At 38.6% G+C, this 21,765-nt stretch overlaps 1 protein-coding gene across 1 annotated transcript in view; it reads right to left on the reverse strand.

Annotated features, from left to right (window-relative positions):
- The window catches only part of tacr3a (tachykinin receptor 3a), a 295,006-nt gene that overhangs the window by 154,523 nt on the left and 118,718 nt on the right, over nt 1–21,765 (reverse strand). The window contains exon 2 of the mRNA XM_051929646.1: nt 6,202–6,390. Within this exon, the coding sequence (XP_051785606.1) occupies nt 6,202–6,390 (189 nt within the window). The remainder of the gene's footprint in view (nt 1–6,201; nt 6,391–21,765) is intronic.

Below are 21,765 nucleotides of genomic sequence, written 5' to 3' on the forward strand. Positions count from 1 at the left end.
GCGGAATTGTTTAAAGGCAGACAGCGATAGATATTTATTTAGATCCCTCAGAGAGGGCACCACTTTATGTAACGGCCGACCCCTTTTACCCAGCCGGCAGCTACACCTCCAAGACCAGTGGCCTGGATAATTAACTGAGAAATAATCTAACTATCAAGCCGTACTTCTTACCATTTGAACTTTTCCCCACAATCGACGGTGAAAAATATAAGCATACAAACAGGATGTAAAATTAAACAGATTATATGTATTAAATGAAATGAAATATAAAAATAGAAACATAAATACTACAAATATCCCTTCACCCCAGCAATAACAAAACACCACCAAACATATATAAATATATACAACAAAAACCAGGTTTGTGGCTGTGGTCTCCTTCCATCATCCGTCCCCTTTTTACGGGGACGGCATAAACTGATGCACAAACAGTAAACGGGACAATGAAACGAGACGCACTCAGAACTGACATTTAAACACTATGTGGCCCCGCTACAGTGTGATGTCACAGGAGCATGGTTACATTTTTTTCAGCTGTCACCTCCTTTTTTTTTTTTTTTTTTTTTTTAATTTTACAGCAGCTTTTTCAATAGAGCTGGTCTTTCAACTTTCTTTCAAAGGTTGCCATTTTGCATTTTTTTCCAGATTAACATTATGGCATGAGTTCTGTTAACACCAGATGGTGATTGTCTGTCTCATTGTTAATAGTAAGCTTTTTAGCAACTCAGAATACTTTTTGTTTATAAGCATTTTAGTTTATTTTTAAATGTTCAAGCCGGTTGACAGTTCCACATTTTACATTTTTTCTCATATTCAATTAATATTATTTTTTCTGTCAGCTTTACAATTGGCATATTATAAAGTTAGCCCAGCCACTAAGTCAGTACTTGGAATTGCTGTGTTAAGTATTTTTATAACCTCAAAATTAATTTGATAATCCTTCCTTATAAGAAGTAGGTATTGTGAGCGCGGATCCGAACACCATCAGACAAACACCAGCACTTTACAAAACACACATTTATTTAAATTAATAAAGTCCTCACAGCTCACAGTGTCCTGCACCAGTCACTCCCAACACGGGCCTCTCCCAATCCCCTCTTCAGGCCGCTTTTCTCTCTCCTGTCACTGGAGCTTCGTCCTGCTCCAGCTCCCGACTCTAGCTCCCCGACTGTAGGAATGCGGCCCCTTTTATATTCACCCGGATGTGCTCCAGGTGCTTGATGACGTTTTTCCGGTGGCACTTCCTGTTGTGGCGGAAGTGCCACATGAGACACCCCAAAGCACTCCAGGTGTCGCTGGAAGGATCTTCTCCCACCTTCCCAGGTGTGGTGGAATTGTAGAGCTCCTGGGCTTTAGACTTGGAACGCCCTCTGGCGAAAGCCACGGGCCCCCACGGGTTTGTGCCTCCTTGCTCCATCCCCATGGTCCCCTGCTTATCCAGGGTGGTTCCCCCCTCACGGCCCAGGGGACGTACTGAGTGCCTCCCTGTCCTTCCAGGCATCCTGGCTGGGTCTGACCCCCAGCCTCCTGTGACAGTGTTTACTTTACAGTTTATTAATCACGTCTGTTTGTGCAAGTATTGGTAGAATTCCAAATTGAGGCAGAATTTGAGAAAAAGTCATTGTATTTTTTTTTTCTGAACCACAATCAGAAAATTTATGAAATTCTAAAGTGGTCATAAGTACAATAAAGGACAGTTGTTAGCAAAGATAAAGTAAACCATGTAATACTTCCAGATACCAGCTTCTGTCTTATCACTTTTTGTAATTTAATTTTATTTCTCTGCTTTGAAGTTTGCCTGAAGATTCTGAGGAAGTAATCCTAGGGGTCTCTTAATTATCTACAGGTGTTTATCCTAATTAATTTTTCTACTCTGTGCTCAATTTCAATCATTTGTTTCTTCATCCTTTGGAAATGGCAATATATTTTCTTCCCAGGAGATGGGAATGTGGGTGCCCATCTTAATTATACTTATTACAAGGTAACAAAATTATTTTTTATTAATTTTATATAGAAGTTAGACTGAAATAATAAACATAAGCAGCAACTACCCAATAAATAAAGTCTCCCTGTCATGAATAGGGCACATACGTTCTCTCTAAATTTTTAACATCTGCACTAAATATTTATATTTTGGTCATTATTCAATGTGCAGATTGCAATGGTATTTCAATCAGAATTGTCCAGTGGAACATCTTTATGCCTTGACCTTATGCATCCATTTTAAACGCAATAAGCTATGGAATACCTGGACAAATTTACATCTGCTATTAGCAGTGACGTTATTTTTGGTTAAGGTCTTTTTTATTTCTTTTTATCTAAATGTGGTATGGTATATCCTACCAACAAGGCTAGGTGCAGCCAATCAATAATATCATTAAAGCTATGCAAACTTAAAGGACTGTGAACATGAAATAAAAATGTAAAACTTTCTTATAACATCCATCCATCCATTTTCCAACCCGCTGAATCCGAACAGGGTCACGGGGGTCTGCTGGAGCCAATCCCAGCCAACACAGGGCACAAGGCAGGAAACAATCCTGGGCAGGGTGCCAACCCACCGCAGGACACACACAAACACACCCACACACCAAGCACACACTAGGGCCAATTTAGAATCGCCAATCCACCTAACCTGCATGTCTTTGGACTGTGGGAGGAAACCGGAGCCCCCGGAGGAAACCCACGCAGACACGTGGAGAACATGCAAACTCCACACAGGGAGGACCCGGGAATCGAACCCAGGTCCCCAGATCTCCCAACTGCGAGGCAGCAGCGCTACCCACTGCGCCACCGTGCCGCCCCTTTCTTATAACAATAAAATATTACTTTTTAAAGAATAATTTAAACTGCAAGGACAAATATTTCCAATGATAACTGCAAATAATTATAAACCGTTTGAGATTTGTCAACTGTTACATTTTGAAGTAGTGTCTGGGGTATATCATGGACAAAGGTTAGGAAAGTGAGCTTTATGTTTTCTAACTGAGTCTCTCCAGAATGAAGTACTTCAAAAATCTACACATTGTACATAATTCGTATATACATTTTTAAAGGTTTCCATAATATTTTTATGCCCTTAGTAAAATATCCACTGTAGAACATGTGGTTAGCTTGTAAATATGCCTATGTCACTGCCAGTTTAAAATGTCAATTATGCTGATACTGGTTTTCAATGGGCTTTGAGGGATTGGATTTTTTCTGTATGTAGATATGTGTGTTGAGTATTGCCTATAAAATTTTTTAAAGAAAAGTGTGGGTTTAGAATAATATGTCATTAAGAGAGAGAAATGGAGAGTTTCTTGCCCAGTAATAATATTGTAGATATTATATTGAATACTGATCCATGTTTTGCTTTTTCCTTTATTTCTAACTTTCTTTTGTTAAGTGATTTTGAAATTGTTATTATTTGTTTCATTAAGTAATAGGCCATTGTAATATTCAGATTTTTCGAAAATAAAAAATAATGGATTTCCTTGTGCTTCCTACTCCACGTTAGTAATGTATTTGTATAGACTGAAATATGCTAGAATATGCATGAGAACATTTATTTTCTTCCAACTAAAGTCAGTTGGACTTTGAAACACTATTTTTTAATTAATTTTTGTGGTCATTAACTGTTTATGTTCACAGTTCAAAAATTACAAGCAGTGATATGCTGTATTGTAAAAGAACCTTTTAAAGAGGTGTATTAATATCACTGCTCATTAAATTAATTAATGAGATATGAGCATCCTGAAGCATTCCTTTTATTCTTCCAGATGCACCATTAGCTTTTACATTTCATGTAAGGGCTACTCAGTGAAATGTCAGGTTTTGATCAAATTTTTAATATACAAAGCAAACACTTTAATGCCATTCACTGTATTCTGGCAGGTTATTCTCTGTTCACATAATTTAAACAAGTGTGCTTTTGGGATTGGTTACTTTTGAAGATATTTTCCTTCCTCACATTGTAACTCTTGTATAATGTTAGCCCCTGGCAAACTGTTTTAAAACCCTTGTATCTTACTTAGCTAAAAGATAAAATGGTTAGAGATGGATTTAGGATCTTTGTGACTGATATTCATTTATAATGTTCGCCTTGATTAAATTGGATTTCCCAATTGCTAAATGCTGCCTTCCTTGTCCTTCAAGTTGTTTTTTTTTTAATAGTCATTAATGTCATCTTAGCCTATGCTTGACCTAATCAGCAGCAACAGACTCTGACTGGTCTATCTGTTCTCATTTATGAGGATTATAATTTAACAGCAATTCAGGACTCGGTGCAGCATACATTGCCACAGCAAAAAGAAGTAACACCTGTGTTGTGGGGTACAAAATCTGTACATTTTGGTTTATATTTCCATTATATTTTGTTCAAGACAAGACAACAGATGAACCACATTCAGGACAAATCAAAGCATGTCTTCTTCCCAGTTATATCTCTCCTTTAAAACAGCTGTTGCAACAAAGAAAGAAAGACATGCTGGTGATTCAGGCTATTAATTACTTTATAACCTGAGAAAGGATGGACATCTAATTTTACAGCTTGGGAAAGGAAGACCTGCTGTTACCTCAGAGAACATAAAAAAGTTTTATTGTTTGGGAAAACGGACAGTGATTTCATTCATCATATTAACAGCCAGCCAATCAGAATATCTAACAATCACATCTTGCAAAACTCCGCAGTAGAATTTTAGAATAAATATGCCTCATCTGAGGAGTGATATAGTAAGGAAGTAAGGAAGGAAGAAGAAAGGACGAAGACGTCAGCAGAGAACAGAGCGACGTCAACGTATACTCGTTTTCATCTGGTTGTCAGAAAAGCATTATGAACAACTATGAGTGCTAGATCACAAGCCGCCTGCGACATTCATCCTTGTCATCTTTACTTTTTCGTAAGCTTTTTCTAAAGACTACATATATCCAGACTTTACTATCAGTCCAATTTCTGTTATTCTTTGTTCCACTGATATGATTATTATTCCTGTAATAAATACCATGCTGCGTCCTTCCCTTTGCCTCTCTATTAATGTGCTTGGACACAGAGCTCTGTGAACAGCCAGCCTCTTTAGCAATGACCTTTTGTGTCTTGCCCTCCTTGTGCAAGGTGTCAATGGTCGTCTTTTGGACAACTGTCAAGTCAGCAGTCTTCCCCATGATTGTGTAGCCTAAAGAACTAGACTGAGAGACCATTTAAAGGCTTTTGCAGGTGTTTTGAGTTAATTAGCTGATTAGAGTGTGGCACCAGGTATCTTCAATATTGAACCTTTTCACAATATTCTAATTTTCCGAGATACTGAATTTGGGACTTTCATTAGTTGTCAGTTATAATCATCAACATTAAAAGAAATAAACATTTGAAATACATCAGTCTGTGTGTAATGAATGAATCTAATATACAAGTTTCACTTTTTGAATGGAATTACTGAAATAAATCAACTTTGTCATGATATTCTAATTTTATGACCAGCACCTGTATATATGTGTGTGTTAATCTTAAAGTGCAACAATAGACCAACCCGGAGTAGTGGCTCTGAGGCTAAGGATCTGTGCTGGTATCCAGAAGGTTGCCGGTTCAAATCCCCATCACTGCCAAAAGAGATCCTACTCTGCTGGGCTCTTGAGCAAGACCCTTAACCTGTAAATGGCTGACCCTGCACTCTGACCCCAAGGGGTATGCGAAAACTAACAAATTCCTAATACAAGAAATTGTCTAAGGTGAAATAAAGAACAAAAAAAAAAAAAAAAAAACCCGGTAACGAACTTGATGAGTACACTTACCCTTGAAGAAAATAGGTAAAGGGTAATTAGAGGGAAATACTACGATAATACAATCTGAAACGTAACTCTGATATATCATATTAGTGAAAGGGCATAAGCAAGACTATGCCATCTTGGCCAGTTGATAACAACAGAGTTGCACAAAAGTAAACTAAGGCTAACTTTTTTGAATATACAGTATGTGTGATCAGACTGTGGACTTGGACTGTGGAAGGAAGAAGTATTTTATTTGTCGTATGAATGGGGATTTAACAAAGGTGAGATTCTGTTAGCTACAGAGATGGTGACATACTATTATATCAAGGTTTCTTAAGACAATATATAAATAAAAATTCCCTTTTAAATTACGATTTTTGGGTTGCACTGATGCAGCAAGTTGCAAAGAAAGATCTATCATACAAAATATCATATTGGGAAAGATATTAACACACTCACATGAAATGGTCTGTAAAACGCCGAGGCCAATCAACATAGCAAAGTGTCCTCTGTGGTGTTTGCACAGTCTTGGAGTAGAAACCCAATGGAAAAGCAAGTGCAAATGCCAAAATCCAGATGCACAATACCACCACCTTGGTTGCAGTTGCTGACAGTCTTGGCTTCAGAGGATGAATGATTGCCATGTATCTAAAAAATACATTAAAAGTTTATACATAACAGTATATATGAACACAGTGTGTATATATACAGTGCCACTGGAAAGTTTGTAATCACACGTTGTGGTGTTGTAGATTTGCATTTTTATTTTGAAATCATTATTTTAAAAAAATGTCCTCACTTTTGAAAAACAATGTGTGTATATTTGCAAACAACTTCTCTTTCATTTAAGTGATTGATTAATTAATGGAATAGAAAAAACAGATAAAGGTAAATGAGTGCATGAACAAAGGTAAGTGAAACACAAAGTTCATTAGCTCAGTCAACAAGGTACGTATAACCAGGTCTAGAACAATGGATACCATAAAAGCTGAAGTACATTGGTATCAATGGGTGGACAGATAAAGCAAAACCATTACATTTTTAAGAAAGAATATCATTAACAAAATATGGTATTACTCCTTTATTTAGGAGTTTCATTAATTGGTAGTTTTGAATTTCACAGTATCAGTTTACAATGAGCTTCAGTAAATGTCCACAATTATTCCTATGGCACCGTTCACTATACTGTATATCATTAGTAAAACAGTTACAATGAAAAAGTTAGAGATATTAGGTTTACCAAATATACAACTTGCGTGGTTGGACAATTTTACAGAATACCATGCATTTATTTCCAGAACAAATCAGGACACTATTAAGCAAAAAAAAAAAAAACAACTGCAGTTAAAATATAAAAAAAAAACCTAAACCCTGCCAACCCAGACCTGTACTAATGGGATCCTGCATTTAACGCTTTTTTCTTATTTTAGGTTGGCCTCTAGAAAGACACTACATGTGAATTCAACTGTAATTCTGATTCATCTGCCTCCCAACTGAAGTCAGTAACTATCCATCCATCCATCCATTCTCCAACCCGCTGAATCCGAACACAGGGTCACGGGGGTCTGCTGGAGCCAATCCCAGCCAACACAGGGAACCAATCCTGGGCAGGGTGCCAACCCACCGCAGGACACACACAAACACACCCACACACCAAGCACACACTAGGGCCAATTTAGAAACGCCAATCCACCTAACCTGCATGTCTTTGGACTGTGGGAGGAAACCGGAGCGCCCGGAGGAAACCCACGCAGACACGGGGAGAACATGCAAACTCCACGCAGGGAGGACCCGGGAAGCGAACCCGGGTCCCCAGGTCTCCCAACTGCGAGGCAGCAGCGCTACCCACTGCGCCACCGTGCCGCCAAGTCAGTAACTATTCAAACAAATATTATTTTCGGAGACCAAATTAAATTAAACCTGTGTTGTACAAGGACAGTTAATTGCAATTTGGAGGAAAACTGCTGTGGGTTCACATGATGATATTAAAACATTTTGAGAACCCAATATTATTTACTCATTTTCATTTAAGTACTGTTTACTGTTATTCCACCTGTGTTAGGCTGTCAGGTTGTTTAGCTCATCATTACTAGTAAGCTTGTGGTCATTTTCAATACAAAGAGGTGTTCAAGGTGGGGAATGGCAAGAAGCCTTTTCTGTCAAGCTTACCATGATCCAATCCTAGATTCACTTCACATGATCTGCTCCTTTTCATAATGCTGGTAATATTCACCAGCTACGTCTTCTACTGATGATTTAACAAGAGGTGTTATTTTTGGTGTAGTTAGGCAATGCCTTATTGTGACAACTAACTGCTTAGAGTACCGCTTAGATATTTCGTTTGTCTTTCCATGACACCCCTTCGCTAACTTATGCAGATTTCAAGTATTATCATGGCTACCTGTCTGTTGCCTGAAATGTCACGTGACATGTTACACCAGTTTATCACTGATTTGTTTATCCTAAAAATGCTCAAAATATTTTCTCTGTTCTCGAAAATTAAATGTATATTTTTTGGCCAACCCTGACCCAATCCCACCCACTTCATCACAGCCTTGGGAGTGTCCACTATACCAGTGGTTCAATAGTAACATTACATAAGCTACCGTGGAGGTAAATGTCCACGTAACAACAATAATAAATTTTTTTTTATAATAATAAATTTTATTTATATTGCACTTTATATTTTAGCAATCCCAAAGTGCTACAGAGTAAAAATAGAATAATAAAATAAAAAAAAGAACAGAAGAGTCTATAAAATACTTTAACAAAATGACTTTCTAAAAAGATGAGTTTTTAGGTTTCGCTTAAAGGCCTCAGTCGACTGTGGGGCTCTCAGGTAATCAGGGAGGGCATTCCACAGCCTCGGCGCCACCGATGAAAACGCCCTGTCACCCATGCTGCTGAGCTTAGTTCTGGGGACTTGAAGAGTGTTAGTGAGTACAGAGCGGAGGGAACGTAAGGAGTTATGGGGGGTAAGGAGTTCCTGTAGATAAAGAGGGGCATGTCCATAAATGCACTGATGGGTAAGAAGGGAGACCTTGTACTCTATTCTGAATGAAACAGGGAGCCAGTGAAGGGTTTTCAGGATTGGGGTGATGTGATCATACTTTCGCACCCTCATCAGGATCCTGGCAGCGCTGTTCTGAATATACTGGAGTCTCTGGATACTCTTGCCAGGAATCCCAATGAGGAGTGCATTACAGTAATCCAGCCTGGAAGAGACAAAGGCATGGACGAGCTTCTCTGCATCTGCCAGGGTGAGTAATGGGCGGAGTTTGGCGATGTTCTTGAGATGGTAAAAAGATGACTTACAGAGATATTTGATGTGGGTGTCAAAAGTAAGTTGGGAGTCCATTCTAACACCCAAATTAGTAACAGATGTGGAAAGAGGAATATTTTGGCCAGAGAAAGTAATACTGGTGATGGTAGAAGAGCGAAGATGATGTGATGTACCAACTAAGATGGCTTCTGTTTTGGATCTGTTCAACTGAAGAAAATTGAGCCTCATCCAAGCCTCTATCTCCTCCAGGCAGGTAGACAATGTAGATGTTGGCAGAGGAGCAGTAGAGGAGGTGGGAGTAGTCCTGAGGTAAAGCTGAGTGTCATCGGCATAGCAATGGAACGATAAACCATGTCTGCCAATGACAGTTCCAAGGGGGAGCATGTAGATAGTAAAAAGGATAGGGCCCAGCACAGAGCCCTGTGGAACACCACAGGCGATGTTGTGGGTGTGGGACTTTGCGCTGCCATGGGCGACATGCTCAGTTCTGCCAGTCAGGTATGATGTAAACCAATTTAGAACAATTCCTGAGAGTCCAATAGTGTATTGCAGGCGGTGAAGAAGGATGTTATGGTCTATTGTGTCAAAAGCAGCTGTCAGGTCAAGGAGGATAAGTAGTGAAGGTGAACCAGTATCTGCCGTCATCAGAAGATCATTGGTGACCCTGACCAGGGCTGTTTCAGTGCTATGGCCAGGGCGAAAACCAGACTGAAACTTTTCAAACAGATTGTTCAGTTTGAGATGATCGTGAAGTTGTGCTGCAACTATTTTTTCCAGGACTTTGGAGAGAAATGGAAGATTGGAGATGGGCCTATAATTGGAGAGAACTTCAGGATCCAAGGTGGATTTTTTCAGTAGAGGTCTGATGACAGCAGTTTTTAGTGCAGAAGGAATATGGCCAGCCAGGAGGGACTGATTTATTATCTTGGTGATAAGTGGAGAGATGGCAGAAATGTTGGCCCTCAGCAAGGGTGAGGGGAAAGGGTCCAGGGAACTAGTAGACGGTTTCATTTTCCTGATGACATCCTCCACCTCTTCCCGTGTGGCAACAGAGAAAGAGCAAAGAGGATGGACGGTCTCAGACAATGAGTCAACAGTTGGGAAGGGCAAGATATCCTTGGTAGAGAGGTGTAAACGGATATTATCAACTTTTTGTTTAAAAAAGTTGATATACATGTTGCATCTGTCATCAGTGGTCTCAGAATGGGCAGGTAAAGGAGGTTTGACAAGATGATTTATGGTTGAAAAAAGTTTTTTAGGGTTGCTGGAGCCATTTCTGATGATGGTGGAATAAAACTTGGACCGTGCAACCTTCAGAGCTTCTGCATACGCTCTCATGTGTTCTCTGTAAGCCTGTTTATGGACAGTCAGCCCAGAGGCCTTGAGCCGCCGCTCAAGGACACGCCCAGCCGCCTTCATTTTCGCAGCTCGCAGGTATACCAAGGTGCTGAGCACAAGAATGAGACGGACCTAGATGTTAAAGGGGCGTGGAAGTCGTGGAAGTCCAGGAGACTGCTCAGGGACTGGTTGTAAAAATCCACAAGGTCAGCAACAGAGAGGGAGCTGATAAAGTCAGAGGAGAGAAATGTAAGGTCCAAGGCCAAGGCATCCACATTGATATTCTTCAGATTTCTGAAGTAGATCTGTCGTTTTGGTTTGATACGGGAGGAGAAAAAGGGCAGCTCCAATGACACAACTTTGTGGTCTGAAATACCAAGATCAAATACCTGTAGATTCCTGATTGGGGCACAGTTTGAAATGACCAAGTCAAGAGTGTGACCCCTAGAATGTGTGGGAACATCAACATGTTGTTGTAGGTTGAGAGAATCTAGCAGCTCAAGGAAATCAGCAGTGAGATAACCTGTGGGATTGTCAACATGAATATTTATATCTCCTAAGATTATGATGTTGGCAGAAGTAGCACAGAGTGTTGTGAGAAGATCAGTAATTTCCGGAATAAAGGCAGAATTGGGTTTTGGAGGTCGATAGATAAGGAGAACAGTCAGGGGAAACGGGGGCTTACATTTAAATGCAAGGCACTCACAGGAAGATATTGCAGGTATCGAGATAGGGGACAACCCCAGGTCCTGACGGTGGATAACAGCTATTCCACCACCACGCCCAGTGCTGCGAGCTGCCTCCAAGTAACTGTAGCCAAGTGGACAGGCTTCATTTAAGGCAGAGTAAACCTCTGACTGGTGCCAGGTTTCTGTCAGACACATGAAGTCAAGTCCTTTTTCCCTGATGTGTTCTTCAATCAGTATGGATTTATTGCTGATAGATTGAGAGTTAAATAGTTCAAATTTAACCAATGACTGTGAAGTAAATCTCTGTACAGGACGCAGAACATTAAAATCCACTTTACGCAGCTTAGAATTCATTCCACAAAATAAATCCAGCCGGGGATGTGAAAAACGAACCGGCTGGGACGACGTTAACAAAGACGCACCAGCCGTGGCGGCTGACATTGTCGTGATGCGGCGTAGGTTGTTAAAGTTCACTCCCCGGCGGCGGTGACGGAGCGAGGCAGGGAAGTGTACCAGAGCATCCGAGGGCAAGAGGCATTTCGGGAGCATTGACTCATGTTGGGAGCCAGGAGAGTTGTTCCTAGAGAGGATCCGGGAGGCTCGGAGCCGAGCCCTGGTGCCTCCACGCTTCCCACGGCGGCGGCGTTTCCATCGGCGATCGGCCAAGCCGTGGACAGTGACGAGGAAGGCCGGGACTTCCTCAAACAGTCGGCCAAAGGTTTGACTGAACTCCGGAGTCAAATGTCGAGAAACCCCCGCACTCGTTCGAAGAGCCAAAAGGGTGAAGCGATCATAACGAATGATCGAGTCAGGAAGAGCATCACAGGAGTAAGTAAGCCGAGAAAAAAGCAGGAGTAACAAGAAACACAAAAGCCAGAGTGGCTGACGGCGTGCCTCAACAGTCGGCGCCATCTTTACAATAATAATACAACAATAATACCAGATATAGGAAATAAGACTATTTTATAACATAGATATTCCCGGTAGTCTATGCTAATAACTTCCAGGTCAAATTTCATTTTCCTAAATGTGCAAAAACCTTTTACCTATAAAACAGTAATTAAAATCAGTTAAACAATAGTATTTCTATTGTCTAACTCCAATGATATTATCAGACAGAGTTGAAGCTACAAATATAATTACAGCTAAAACTGTAACTGAGGCAACATCAGCTTTAAAAGAAAGTAAGAGTAATACTGAAAGAAGAAAAAATTGATTTTTGATTTTATGAACTGAGAGACTGATACTGTAAATACCTGTATTATGAGGTAACAGATCATCATTTAACTAGATAAGAACATGTTTCACTTGTAAGCTAAATGAACCTGTTGACCTTTTCATAAACATCAGTCAGCAAAGAATGCTTTTAACTGTGTGTAATAATGAATAAATATTACTTCCAATGAAAACATGTACATTATTTAATAATGAGAAAATCATAATAAAAAAAAAATGCTGGAGTATTAATTCTATAATCATCAAAGAAATGTTGATCTACTATGCAGTAAAAGACTTTAAAAAGGTTGAAATACATTCAGATGTAAAATGAAATAAAGGTAAAAATAACGTTAATCTTTAAACATTTGTCAACTAATTAATTTCTTTTAAGAAAATAATTGAAAGATGTTATCTATAACTCTTTAATTTTATTCAGGTAGTCACTTTGGCGGGGATGATTGGAATCTTGTGAATTGGAGTCAGGATCCCATTAATTATAAACCAATAAGCTTAATTTCTTAAGTTAAGTTGTAGTTAGGGAAACTATACTCAGAAGTAAATCTGATAATGATACAGTAAACAACCATCAAACCAATCTACCAGACTTGTTTTGAACAGGCACATACTGTAGACATTAAACTTTTGAAATTTCTGAAAGTTCTTCATTATGCTTAAATGGTAGTGGTAAATAATACAGATTAGGTAGCAAACACAATTTAAAAATTCATAACTGGGCAAACACGTTGAAAAATTAGTTTAATGTAAAAAATAGTTCATTAAAGAGCATAATACATTGTTTAGACTGTATAATGTGCCTCTGAGAAAACATCCTGACTGTTGTGTGGACTTCTGCTCATCAGCTACAAAAAGATATAGCAGATCTAGAAGAAATGCAGAAAATGTCAAACCACTGCATTCCTGGATTAAAGGACACATCCTGTTCTGATAGGCTAAAGGCATTAAACTGGTAAACACTCACGAATGTAATCCATGACTTTATAGTTCTCCAAAGCTTCAATACAGTTGGTCCTGTAGAATTTTCCAATTAAAAAGTGAATTCATGTAGTCAAGGACACGTGTCAATTGTTGGGAACCCATAGGAAACATTTGTTGCATCTTTGATAGCTCATGAGACTTAAGAGATTTTCATATGTTGCATTTGTCACAGATGGTTTCTCCTAAAATTCCTTAGGAGAAATAGCTTTAGACAAAAAGGAGACATGAGATACAACTGAGTTAAACAACTCCAAATTGGAAATTTGTTTTGAAAAGAATCCTATTTTGTGAGATCTCTTTCTAGTCTTCTTTTAAACTCTTTCAAGACTTCATATTTTTACTTATTTTGGTACTGGTGACTTACAGCGTTTGAGATACTATCAGTTACATCTGTTTTGTTTTTCCAACTAGAGCACAGGTAGGGGGAGTGACTTGCTTGCGGTGTCAGTAGTAGGATATGAACCCACAACCCAGTGTTTGAAGTCTAATGTATTAACAACTATGCCACACTGTCTGCTTTTTCTTCAGAAGGAGTATGATCTATTTGGAGCACAGCAATATAAATTACAGCAACTAATAGTATTATTCAGAAGCAATGACTGCTGTTTTGTAATCATACTAAAGTGTTTCATTACCACAAATAGCTGTCTATACATTTCCCCATATATCACTGAGCACATAATGAAAATACTTTCAAATCGAAAAAAGAAAAAATTATTGGATTATTGTTTTTCACCAGAAACATCTGAGAATTAGGAGACCAAAGAACATGTCTCCATTTTACTTTTTTGATATGTTTTTTGTCTAAGAGAAACCAAAAAAATATTAAGAACTCTTTTTTTGATTTTTCATTCCTATGATAAGTGCTTTTAAGGCTGAAACCAGCAAACGCTTCTTTATTTCAGAATATGGAGCTAACAACCATGAAATTAATGTGAGACCTTAATAATTTTTTAAGTGTCTAGATGAGTTATTGGGACAATAGCTAACCAAACAAGATCAATGGATTGAATTTTCTACTTTTATTTGTCAATAAATATCTGGAATTCTGTTAAAGTTTAATTTCTTTTGTAATAGTAGCTAACATTAGTAAATAATGCCTTTGGAAAAGTATTGTTTTAGGCAGAGCTGTCTTACAGAAGAATTTTCACAACAGTAAACATCTGGCATACAATATCACAGCAGCAATAAAGTCATTATTAGACAATATATCACAGACTGTGACTTACAGATTCTCGCATGTTTTAGACGTTGTGGCTTTTCTTTGTCTATTTCACTAGTTGCCCTTGAGGTTCACAGACTGCTCATGCTTTTCAAGCTTGGGTCAAGTTGTCAGTCAGATTACAGTTATTACTTAAATGTAAAAGTATATTTAATTCAGAAAAGTTATTTTTATGTACTTAACTATGTATTTCTTTCTAGCAAGGTATTGCCCAATTTTCTGCTCCTAAATAAATGTCTTTGTTACAGGGGACATGGCTATTGGCTCTATAATAGTTAAAACTCGGAACTCTTTCCGTCTTTTCCCAAGACAACGCCAACTCTTACTTCCATTGTGTTCATGTTCATTCTATTTCTTTTTGGTTCTAATAATTACTCCCTCTTGAAATATTTTCATATTTGAAGTGTCTTGCCAGTCCCACCATTCACTATATGAAACTATTTTAAAAATTCAGGATGATGTTAGCCAGAGGGGATACCCTGGCAAAGGCAGTTCCTGAATTACATGCAGCAGTTAACACTCTAGTGCCTTCAGGCTATTCATCATGCCACCATAGTCTACATCAGGAGGTTATTATGGATAACCTGGATGGCTGCAGTCAGGGACTTTGAAATATAAAACCAGCAACAGTGCATTTCAATTTTTGTATGTATCACATAAATACATGTACATGCATTAAAATAAACCATGGAATTTCTACTGAAAGGTGGCAGTTGGCCTTAGATGGTCTGCCACAACATTTAACTTTGGCAAGGCAGCCCTCAGCCTGAAATACTTTGAGAACCTATTGCAATTTGAAAATGATCTTACTTCTCCTCAGATAATTTGTAACTGTATAATCATAGAGCATCCATCCATTTGCACATCTTTCTAGTGTACAAATGTACAAGTGTAGTTAAGAAATAAAACAAACACAAAACTGTATGTAATATGTACATAGAAATAGACATATACTGTACATGTACATATAAACCACTTTAAAAGATACATTCTTAAAACCCCTGAATATTAATATTAATAAATGAAAAATCCACAATAGAACCTGGTACACATAATTACTAGAAAAACGGCAATAACATTTTATAGGCCAGTCCCCCCCACACGACTCCATGGATACTCCTGTAAGAGTGCAAACTAATGTTGACTGTTTTTATAGATTATAAAAAATGTGTAATGATGGTTTGTCATTGCTGATTGCTCTTCCATTCTACCATTCTGCCTACATGTATAAATTAACTATTTTCTACTTAAACTGGTATAGAACAACCAGAGAAGCTATAGAAGCTAAATTTTAAAAAAAATAACCTTAGAAGGAGTAGATTGGACATAATCTGGTAAGCCGCACTTTGAAGCTGCTGTCTACACGTGGCCTCTGTTGAAAGCCAAAGTCATATTAGCAAAAGGTGCACTACAATAACCAACAACCAACCAATAATAACCAAGGTTTTTCTAGTCTTTTTGTTTTAGTCTTGGAGCCTATTTTTGAACTATGAATTTAAACCAAAATCTTTGGACAAAAACAATTCTCTCACTAGAGGAACAGCTAAAACTCCACACAGAAAGAGGAGAACTACATGGTGACACAGCATTGCAGTTGGACTCCAGCTTGACTACTGACTGAGGTGCACTCTCTGGGCAGTTTTCATTTTCTCCCCCTGTTCATGTGGTTTCCTCCAGGTATTCCAGAATCATGGCACCATTGGTTACTGGAAGAGAGTCCTGGGGCCTCATATTTAAACGGTGCGTACGCACAAAAATGTTGTGTACTCCCATTTCCACACTCAAATCGCGATGTATAAGAACTAAACTTGGCGTAAAGCCACGCACATTTTCACGGTAGCTCAAACCCTGGCGTACACAAGTTCTCCACTTGGTTTTGCAAACTGGTGGCACCCAGCGTCAAAGCAGTGCTTTTGTTCCAGTGTAGTTTCTCTTTCTTTTTTAGATCTACATCCCTGACATGGCTTTATCATATACGCTGAAATTAACTGCATATTGTTTATTAGTTTAAGGCATCTGATTGTAATTAACCTGTAACAATATAATGGTCCACAGAATAGCCAAACTATTCCAAATACCACAGCTGCTTTAGCGTTGTTACTCTCACTGCACCTTCTTCTTCTTCTTTCAGCTGCTCCCGTTAGGGGTTGCCACAGTGGATCATCTTTTTCCATATTACTCTCACTGCACCACTTGGAGTATTTATATCACTGTATCTGAGTGTGGAATCACAGCTCTACAGCAGCTGATCGGAAAGAGAATTATCAGTATACAGCATCTAGCACATGCTGCTTCAGCCATGCTGCTTATTTGAACTGCTCTCATATGACAAATGCTTCAGAGCCTTTGTTTCTGAACCTCGAGGTCAGTATAGGAGTTTCATCCCAAGAACTATAAACTCATTCAATCAGTTAATCAAGTGCTCCTTGTAGAACTGTTTGTACTTATAAGTACAATTACCTCACTGTAAACTTGCGATACAGTTATAATATTGCACAACCTGAGCCACTTTATAAAGCGTGTATTTACATATGACGATGATATCATTTTAAGAAGAAATGCAGCAAAATATCTTTATTATATTATACAGATAAAACTTTAACTGTGGGTGGCGCGGTGGCGCTGCTGCCTCGTAGTTGGGAGACCTGGGGACCTGGGTTCGCTTCCCGGGTCCTCCCTGCGTGGAGTTTGCATGTTCTCCCCGTGTCTGTGTGGGTTTCCTCCGGGCGCTCCGGTTTCCTCCCACAGTCCAAAGACATGCAGGTTAGGTGGATTGGCGATTCTAAATTGGCCCTAGTGTGTGCTTGGTGTGTGTGTTTGTGTGTGTCCTGCAGTGGGTTGGCACCCTGCCTGGGATTGGTTCCTGCCTTGTGCCCTGTGTTGGCTGGGATTGGCTCCAGCAGACCCCCGTGACCCTGTGTTCGGATTCAGCGGGTTGGAAAATGGATGGATGGATGAAACTTTAACTCATTTAAATAATCTATATTGTTAGTAATTAAACATGTGAGGACACGGTGTCACAGCACTAGTAAGGAGCTGGCACTCCGTTCACAGATTGTTCCTGCCTAACGCTGTATTCTTGCTGGGGCTGGCGCAACACTGGAAGGATAGATGGATAGAATAATTAAACAAATACTACGAAGATATTTCAATGTTCCTTAAAAGTTTTGAAGAATCGTCGTTCTAAGTTTACAGATGGCTTAACGTCTATTACAGAGCTGATTGTGTGGCGATTGTGTACTTGGAGAAATAAAAGGAAGGACAGGAATTGGAGGTTAGTACGTTTGAAAGAGACAGTACTGCTGCAGTAAATTATTTCATCGAAGGTTGCGCAACAAGGATCTTGCATGAGGCATGAACAATCACTGCGCCACAGTGTTCCCATGTTTAATAACATGCTTTAATTCCTATCATCTTGAAAATAATATTAAGTATACATCTCAGTATTTAAATTATTCAGAGACCTGTAAAATCATGAATATAATGGATTCTGTGTGCTGTCGGAGGAAAAGAAAGCCTGTTTAAGAAGCACATAGTGATTCACACACATACAGCACATAGAAGAACACATACAAAACAAAGCATTTAACGTGCTACTTTAGTTACAATGGGATTTGAGAAACAAATTAATTAAACGATTTTAAGATTAAGTTTATGATGTTCTACTTTAATGACAAAGTAAACTACGTCAGCGGTTCTCAAACTGTGGGAGTAACAAAAATGGGGGCACGAATGTTGCCATATGTGGCGTAATTTCACTATTTGTAGGAAAATTTTTAACTTGCAGCAAAAAATATAGGAATACGTTTTATTAGGGTTTCAAAAAAACTTTAGGGGGCGCGATTAAAACTTATGAAAACTCTGGTCGCAAATACTTAAAGGTTGAGAAATGCTGAACTACGTGATTAAAGTGGAAATTTCGAGATTAAAGTTGTCATTTCAAGCTTTTTTCCCCACTGTGTCCCTTTTTTTTTCTTTTCTCTGTACCGTAATAAGCTTTTATATGACACTCAGACAGTGGGCTATGACTCGCCTTTTCACAGGGAATTCTTTTTTATTTTGGGCACGGTGCGACTTTGTGAACTTGAGCTTTCGAGTTTCTCCGACACTCTATGTCACTAGATCAACTTCCTTTTATTGTTTATACCACTGTTTTTCCTTTTATTGTTTATACCAGTTTAAACCAACAAATAGTGCTTTTCTCCTTGCCTCCATTTGGTATTAGCTGAAATTCTTCTATTTCCCCCCGTGCTTTTGCCATTGCCTTTGAGTTTAAGGGCTATTTATATTGATTTGCATATTGAAAGAGGAGTATTTCTGGGAGTAGTTTTGGATAGGGCCGCAGGCGTGTGTACGTGTGTTACTTTTCACGTCGACCGGGATTTATGGAGCGGAAGAATGTGGAAGTTGGCAAACGCACAGATTTATGCATCTGGATTTTTTTGTGCATACAAACATATTCACTTTTGTCTGTACACCATGTTTTACTGGCATTATGCATGAGGCCCCTGATCTTTACTACTCTTTAATTGAAAATTGGGATTAGAAAAGTTTTGTCAGTTTAATTTAGATTGTGTAGTAAAATGCTTGCTGGTCACACAGCTTCATCAAGACAGTCAATTATTTTCCCTGCTTTATTGGAAAGTTTTTTGCATGTTATATTTCTCTTATATTTTTTTCTGTAAAACAAACATTTTAAAAAATTATGACATAAAAAGAAAGCATGAGGATTTCCATATTCAGAAATACAGATTTTTTTAAATTTAATGTACAAGTGATGTACTTGCGCTATTTATACAAAAAGAGTGTGATGAAAGAAAAAAGGAAATCATGAACAGCTAGGCTCACTGATTACTTACTTATATGTAGATTTCTGATACATTTTAGCCTAGCATGATATTTTTTCTATAAAAAATGTTTAATTACAGACTATTTGTGCCATCTTGTACAAGTGATTATATGCTTTTGTTTGCTGGTGTTTGCAGCTGTCATTAATGTAACTTTAACTGTCTTTTGTTAAACTGATAAGACTGACAAGAAAATGGCTACTCTAATATCCATCAAGATTTCTGTCACAAGCTGCTGTTATAGCAGTATGTAAAACAAAAAAATACACTTTTAGTTTGTCCCACGCACCCTAACATTAAAAAAAAAAGATATATTTTCAAAGATAGTCTCTTTGGTTAAAGAACACATAAGGCTACCTCAGGCTCACCATTATTATTTGTTCAAATGACAGTAGCATAGACAAAGAGTTGAAACTAACTTTACGTGGAACACCAGTCATCCCAAGACAAAATCATTCACACTCCTATACAGTCACCTAATAAACCTAAATTGGTGTGGTATGAAAGGAAGGTTGATTATTCAAAAATCCCACACACCAGGGAATGTGCACCCTCTATACACTCTATACACACCCTCTATGTTTCGAACCAAATTCTCTTGAGCTGTGACGCAACATTGGTAATCACTGTGCCACTATGCTACCCTACACGTGTATAATATTAGCTCTACTGGGGTTCACATAAGCAAGTGGCGGCCAGAGCAGGCTGTACTTGCTAAGGAGACTCGGGTCTTTTGATATGTGCAACAAGCACCTGAAAATGTTCTGCAAGTCCATAGTAGCCAGTGTGATGTTTAATGCTGCAGTCTCCTGGTGAAGCAACCTAAGCTCAAAAGAAGCACCATGCCTGAACAAAATTATCAGGAAAGCCTGTTCCATCACAGGATGAACCCTGGGCACACTGCAAAAGATGAGGTGGGAAAAATGTCAGTGGCCTCCCTCCACCTGTTAAACCAGTCCTATTTTGGGGGTCGTCTCATTGTTGCCCCTTTAGTGCACCTGTTGTTAATTTCATTAACACTAAAGCTACTGAAACTGATTAATAAACACCCTCTGCTACTTAACTGACTAGATCAATATCCCAGAAGTTTCATTGACTTGACACTATACTCTTATTTAAATCGTGTTCATCTAATTTTTTGAGTAGTATACACTATATGTATATATATATAACTAGCAAAATACCCGTGCTTCGCAGCGGACAAGTAGTGTGTTAAAGAGGTTATGTAAACATATATATACATAAACATATATACATATATATACATATCTACATATACACATATCTACATATACATATATATATATATATATATACAGTAATCCCTCACTATATCGCGCTTCGCCTTTCGCGGCTTCACTCTATCGCGGATTTTATATGGAAGCATATTTAAATATATATCGCGGATTTTTTGCTGGTTCGCGGATTTCTGCGGACAATGGGTCTTTTAATTTCTGGTACATGCTTCCTCAGTTGGTTTGCCCAGTTGATTTCATACAAGGGACGCAATTGGCAGATGGCTGAGAAGCTACCCAACTTACTTTTCTCTCTCTCTCTCTTGCGCTGACATTCTCTGATCCTGACGTAGGGGGATTGAGCAGGGGGGCTGTTCGCACACCTAGACAATAGGGATGCTCGTCTAAAAATGCTGAAAGTTTATCTTCATGTTGCTCCCTTCTGTGCAGCTACTTCGTCAAGCGACATGCAGCACGGTGCTTCACATACTTAAAAGCTCGAAGGGCACGTATTGATTTTTGATTGTTTGTTTTTCTCTGTCTCTTTGTCTCTCTCTCTCTCTCTGTCTCTCTCTCTTTCTCTGCTCCTGATGGAGGGGGTGTGAGCTGCCGCCTTCAACAGCTTTGTGCCACGGTGCTTCGCATATTTAAAAGCCAAACAGCCCTATTGATTTGTTTGCTTTTCTCTGTCTCTCTCTGACATTCTGTGCTCCTGACACGCACTCCTTTGAAGAGGAAGATATGTTTGCATTCTTTTAATTGTGAGACGGAACTGTCATCTCTGTCTTGTCATGGAGCACAGTTTAAACTTTTGAAAAAGAGACAAATGTTTGTTTGCAGTGTTTGAATAAAGCTCCTGTCTCTCTACAACCTCCTGTGTTTCTGTGCAAATCTGTGACCCAAGCATGACAATATAAAAATAACCATATAAACATATGGTTTCTACTTCGCGGATTTTCACCTTTCGCTGGGGGGTTCTGGAACGCAACCCCCGCGATGGAGGAGGGATTACTGTACATATATACATATATATATATATATATACACATATACACATCCACATATATATACATACATATATACACATATCAACATATATATACACATACATTCACACACATATACATATACACATACATACATACACATACATATATATATATATATATATATATACACACATACATACACACAC

Source organism: Erpetoichthys calabaricus, chromosome 7 (assembly GCF_900747795.2).
Source record: "Erpetoichthys calabaricus chromosome 7, fErpCal1.3, whole genome shotgun sequence".
Classification (NCBI taxonomy): Eukaryota; Metazoa; Chordata; class Cladistia; order Polypteriformes; family Polypteridae; genus Erpetoichthys; species Erpetoichthys calabaricus.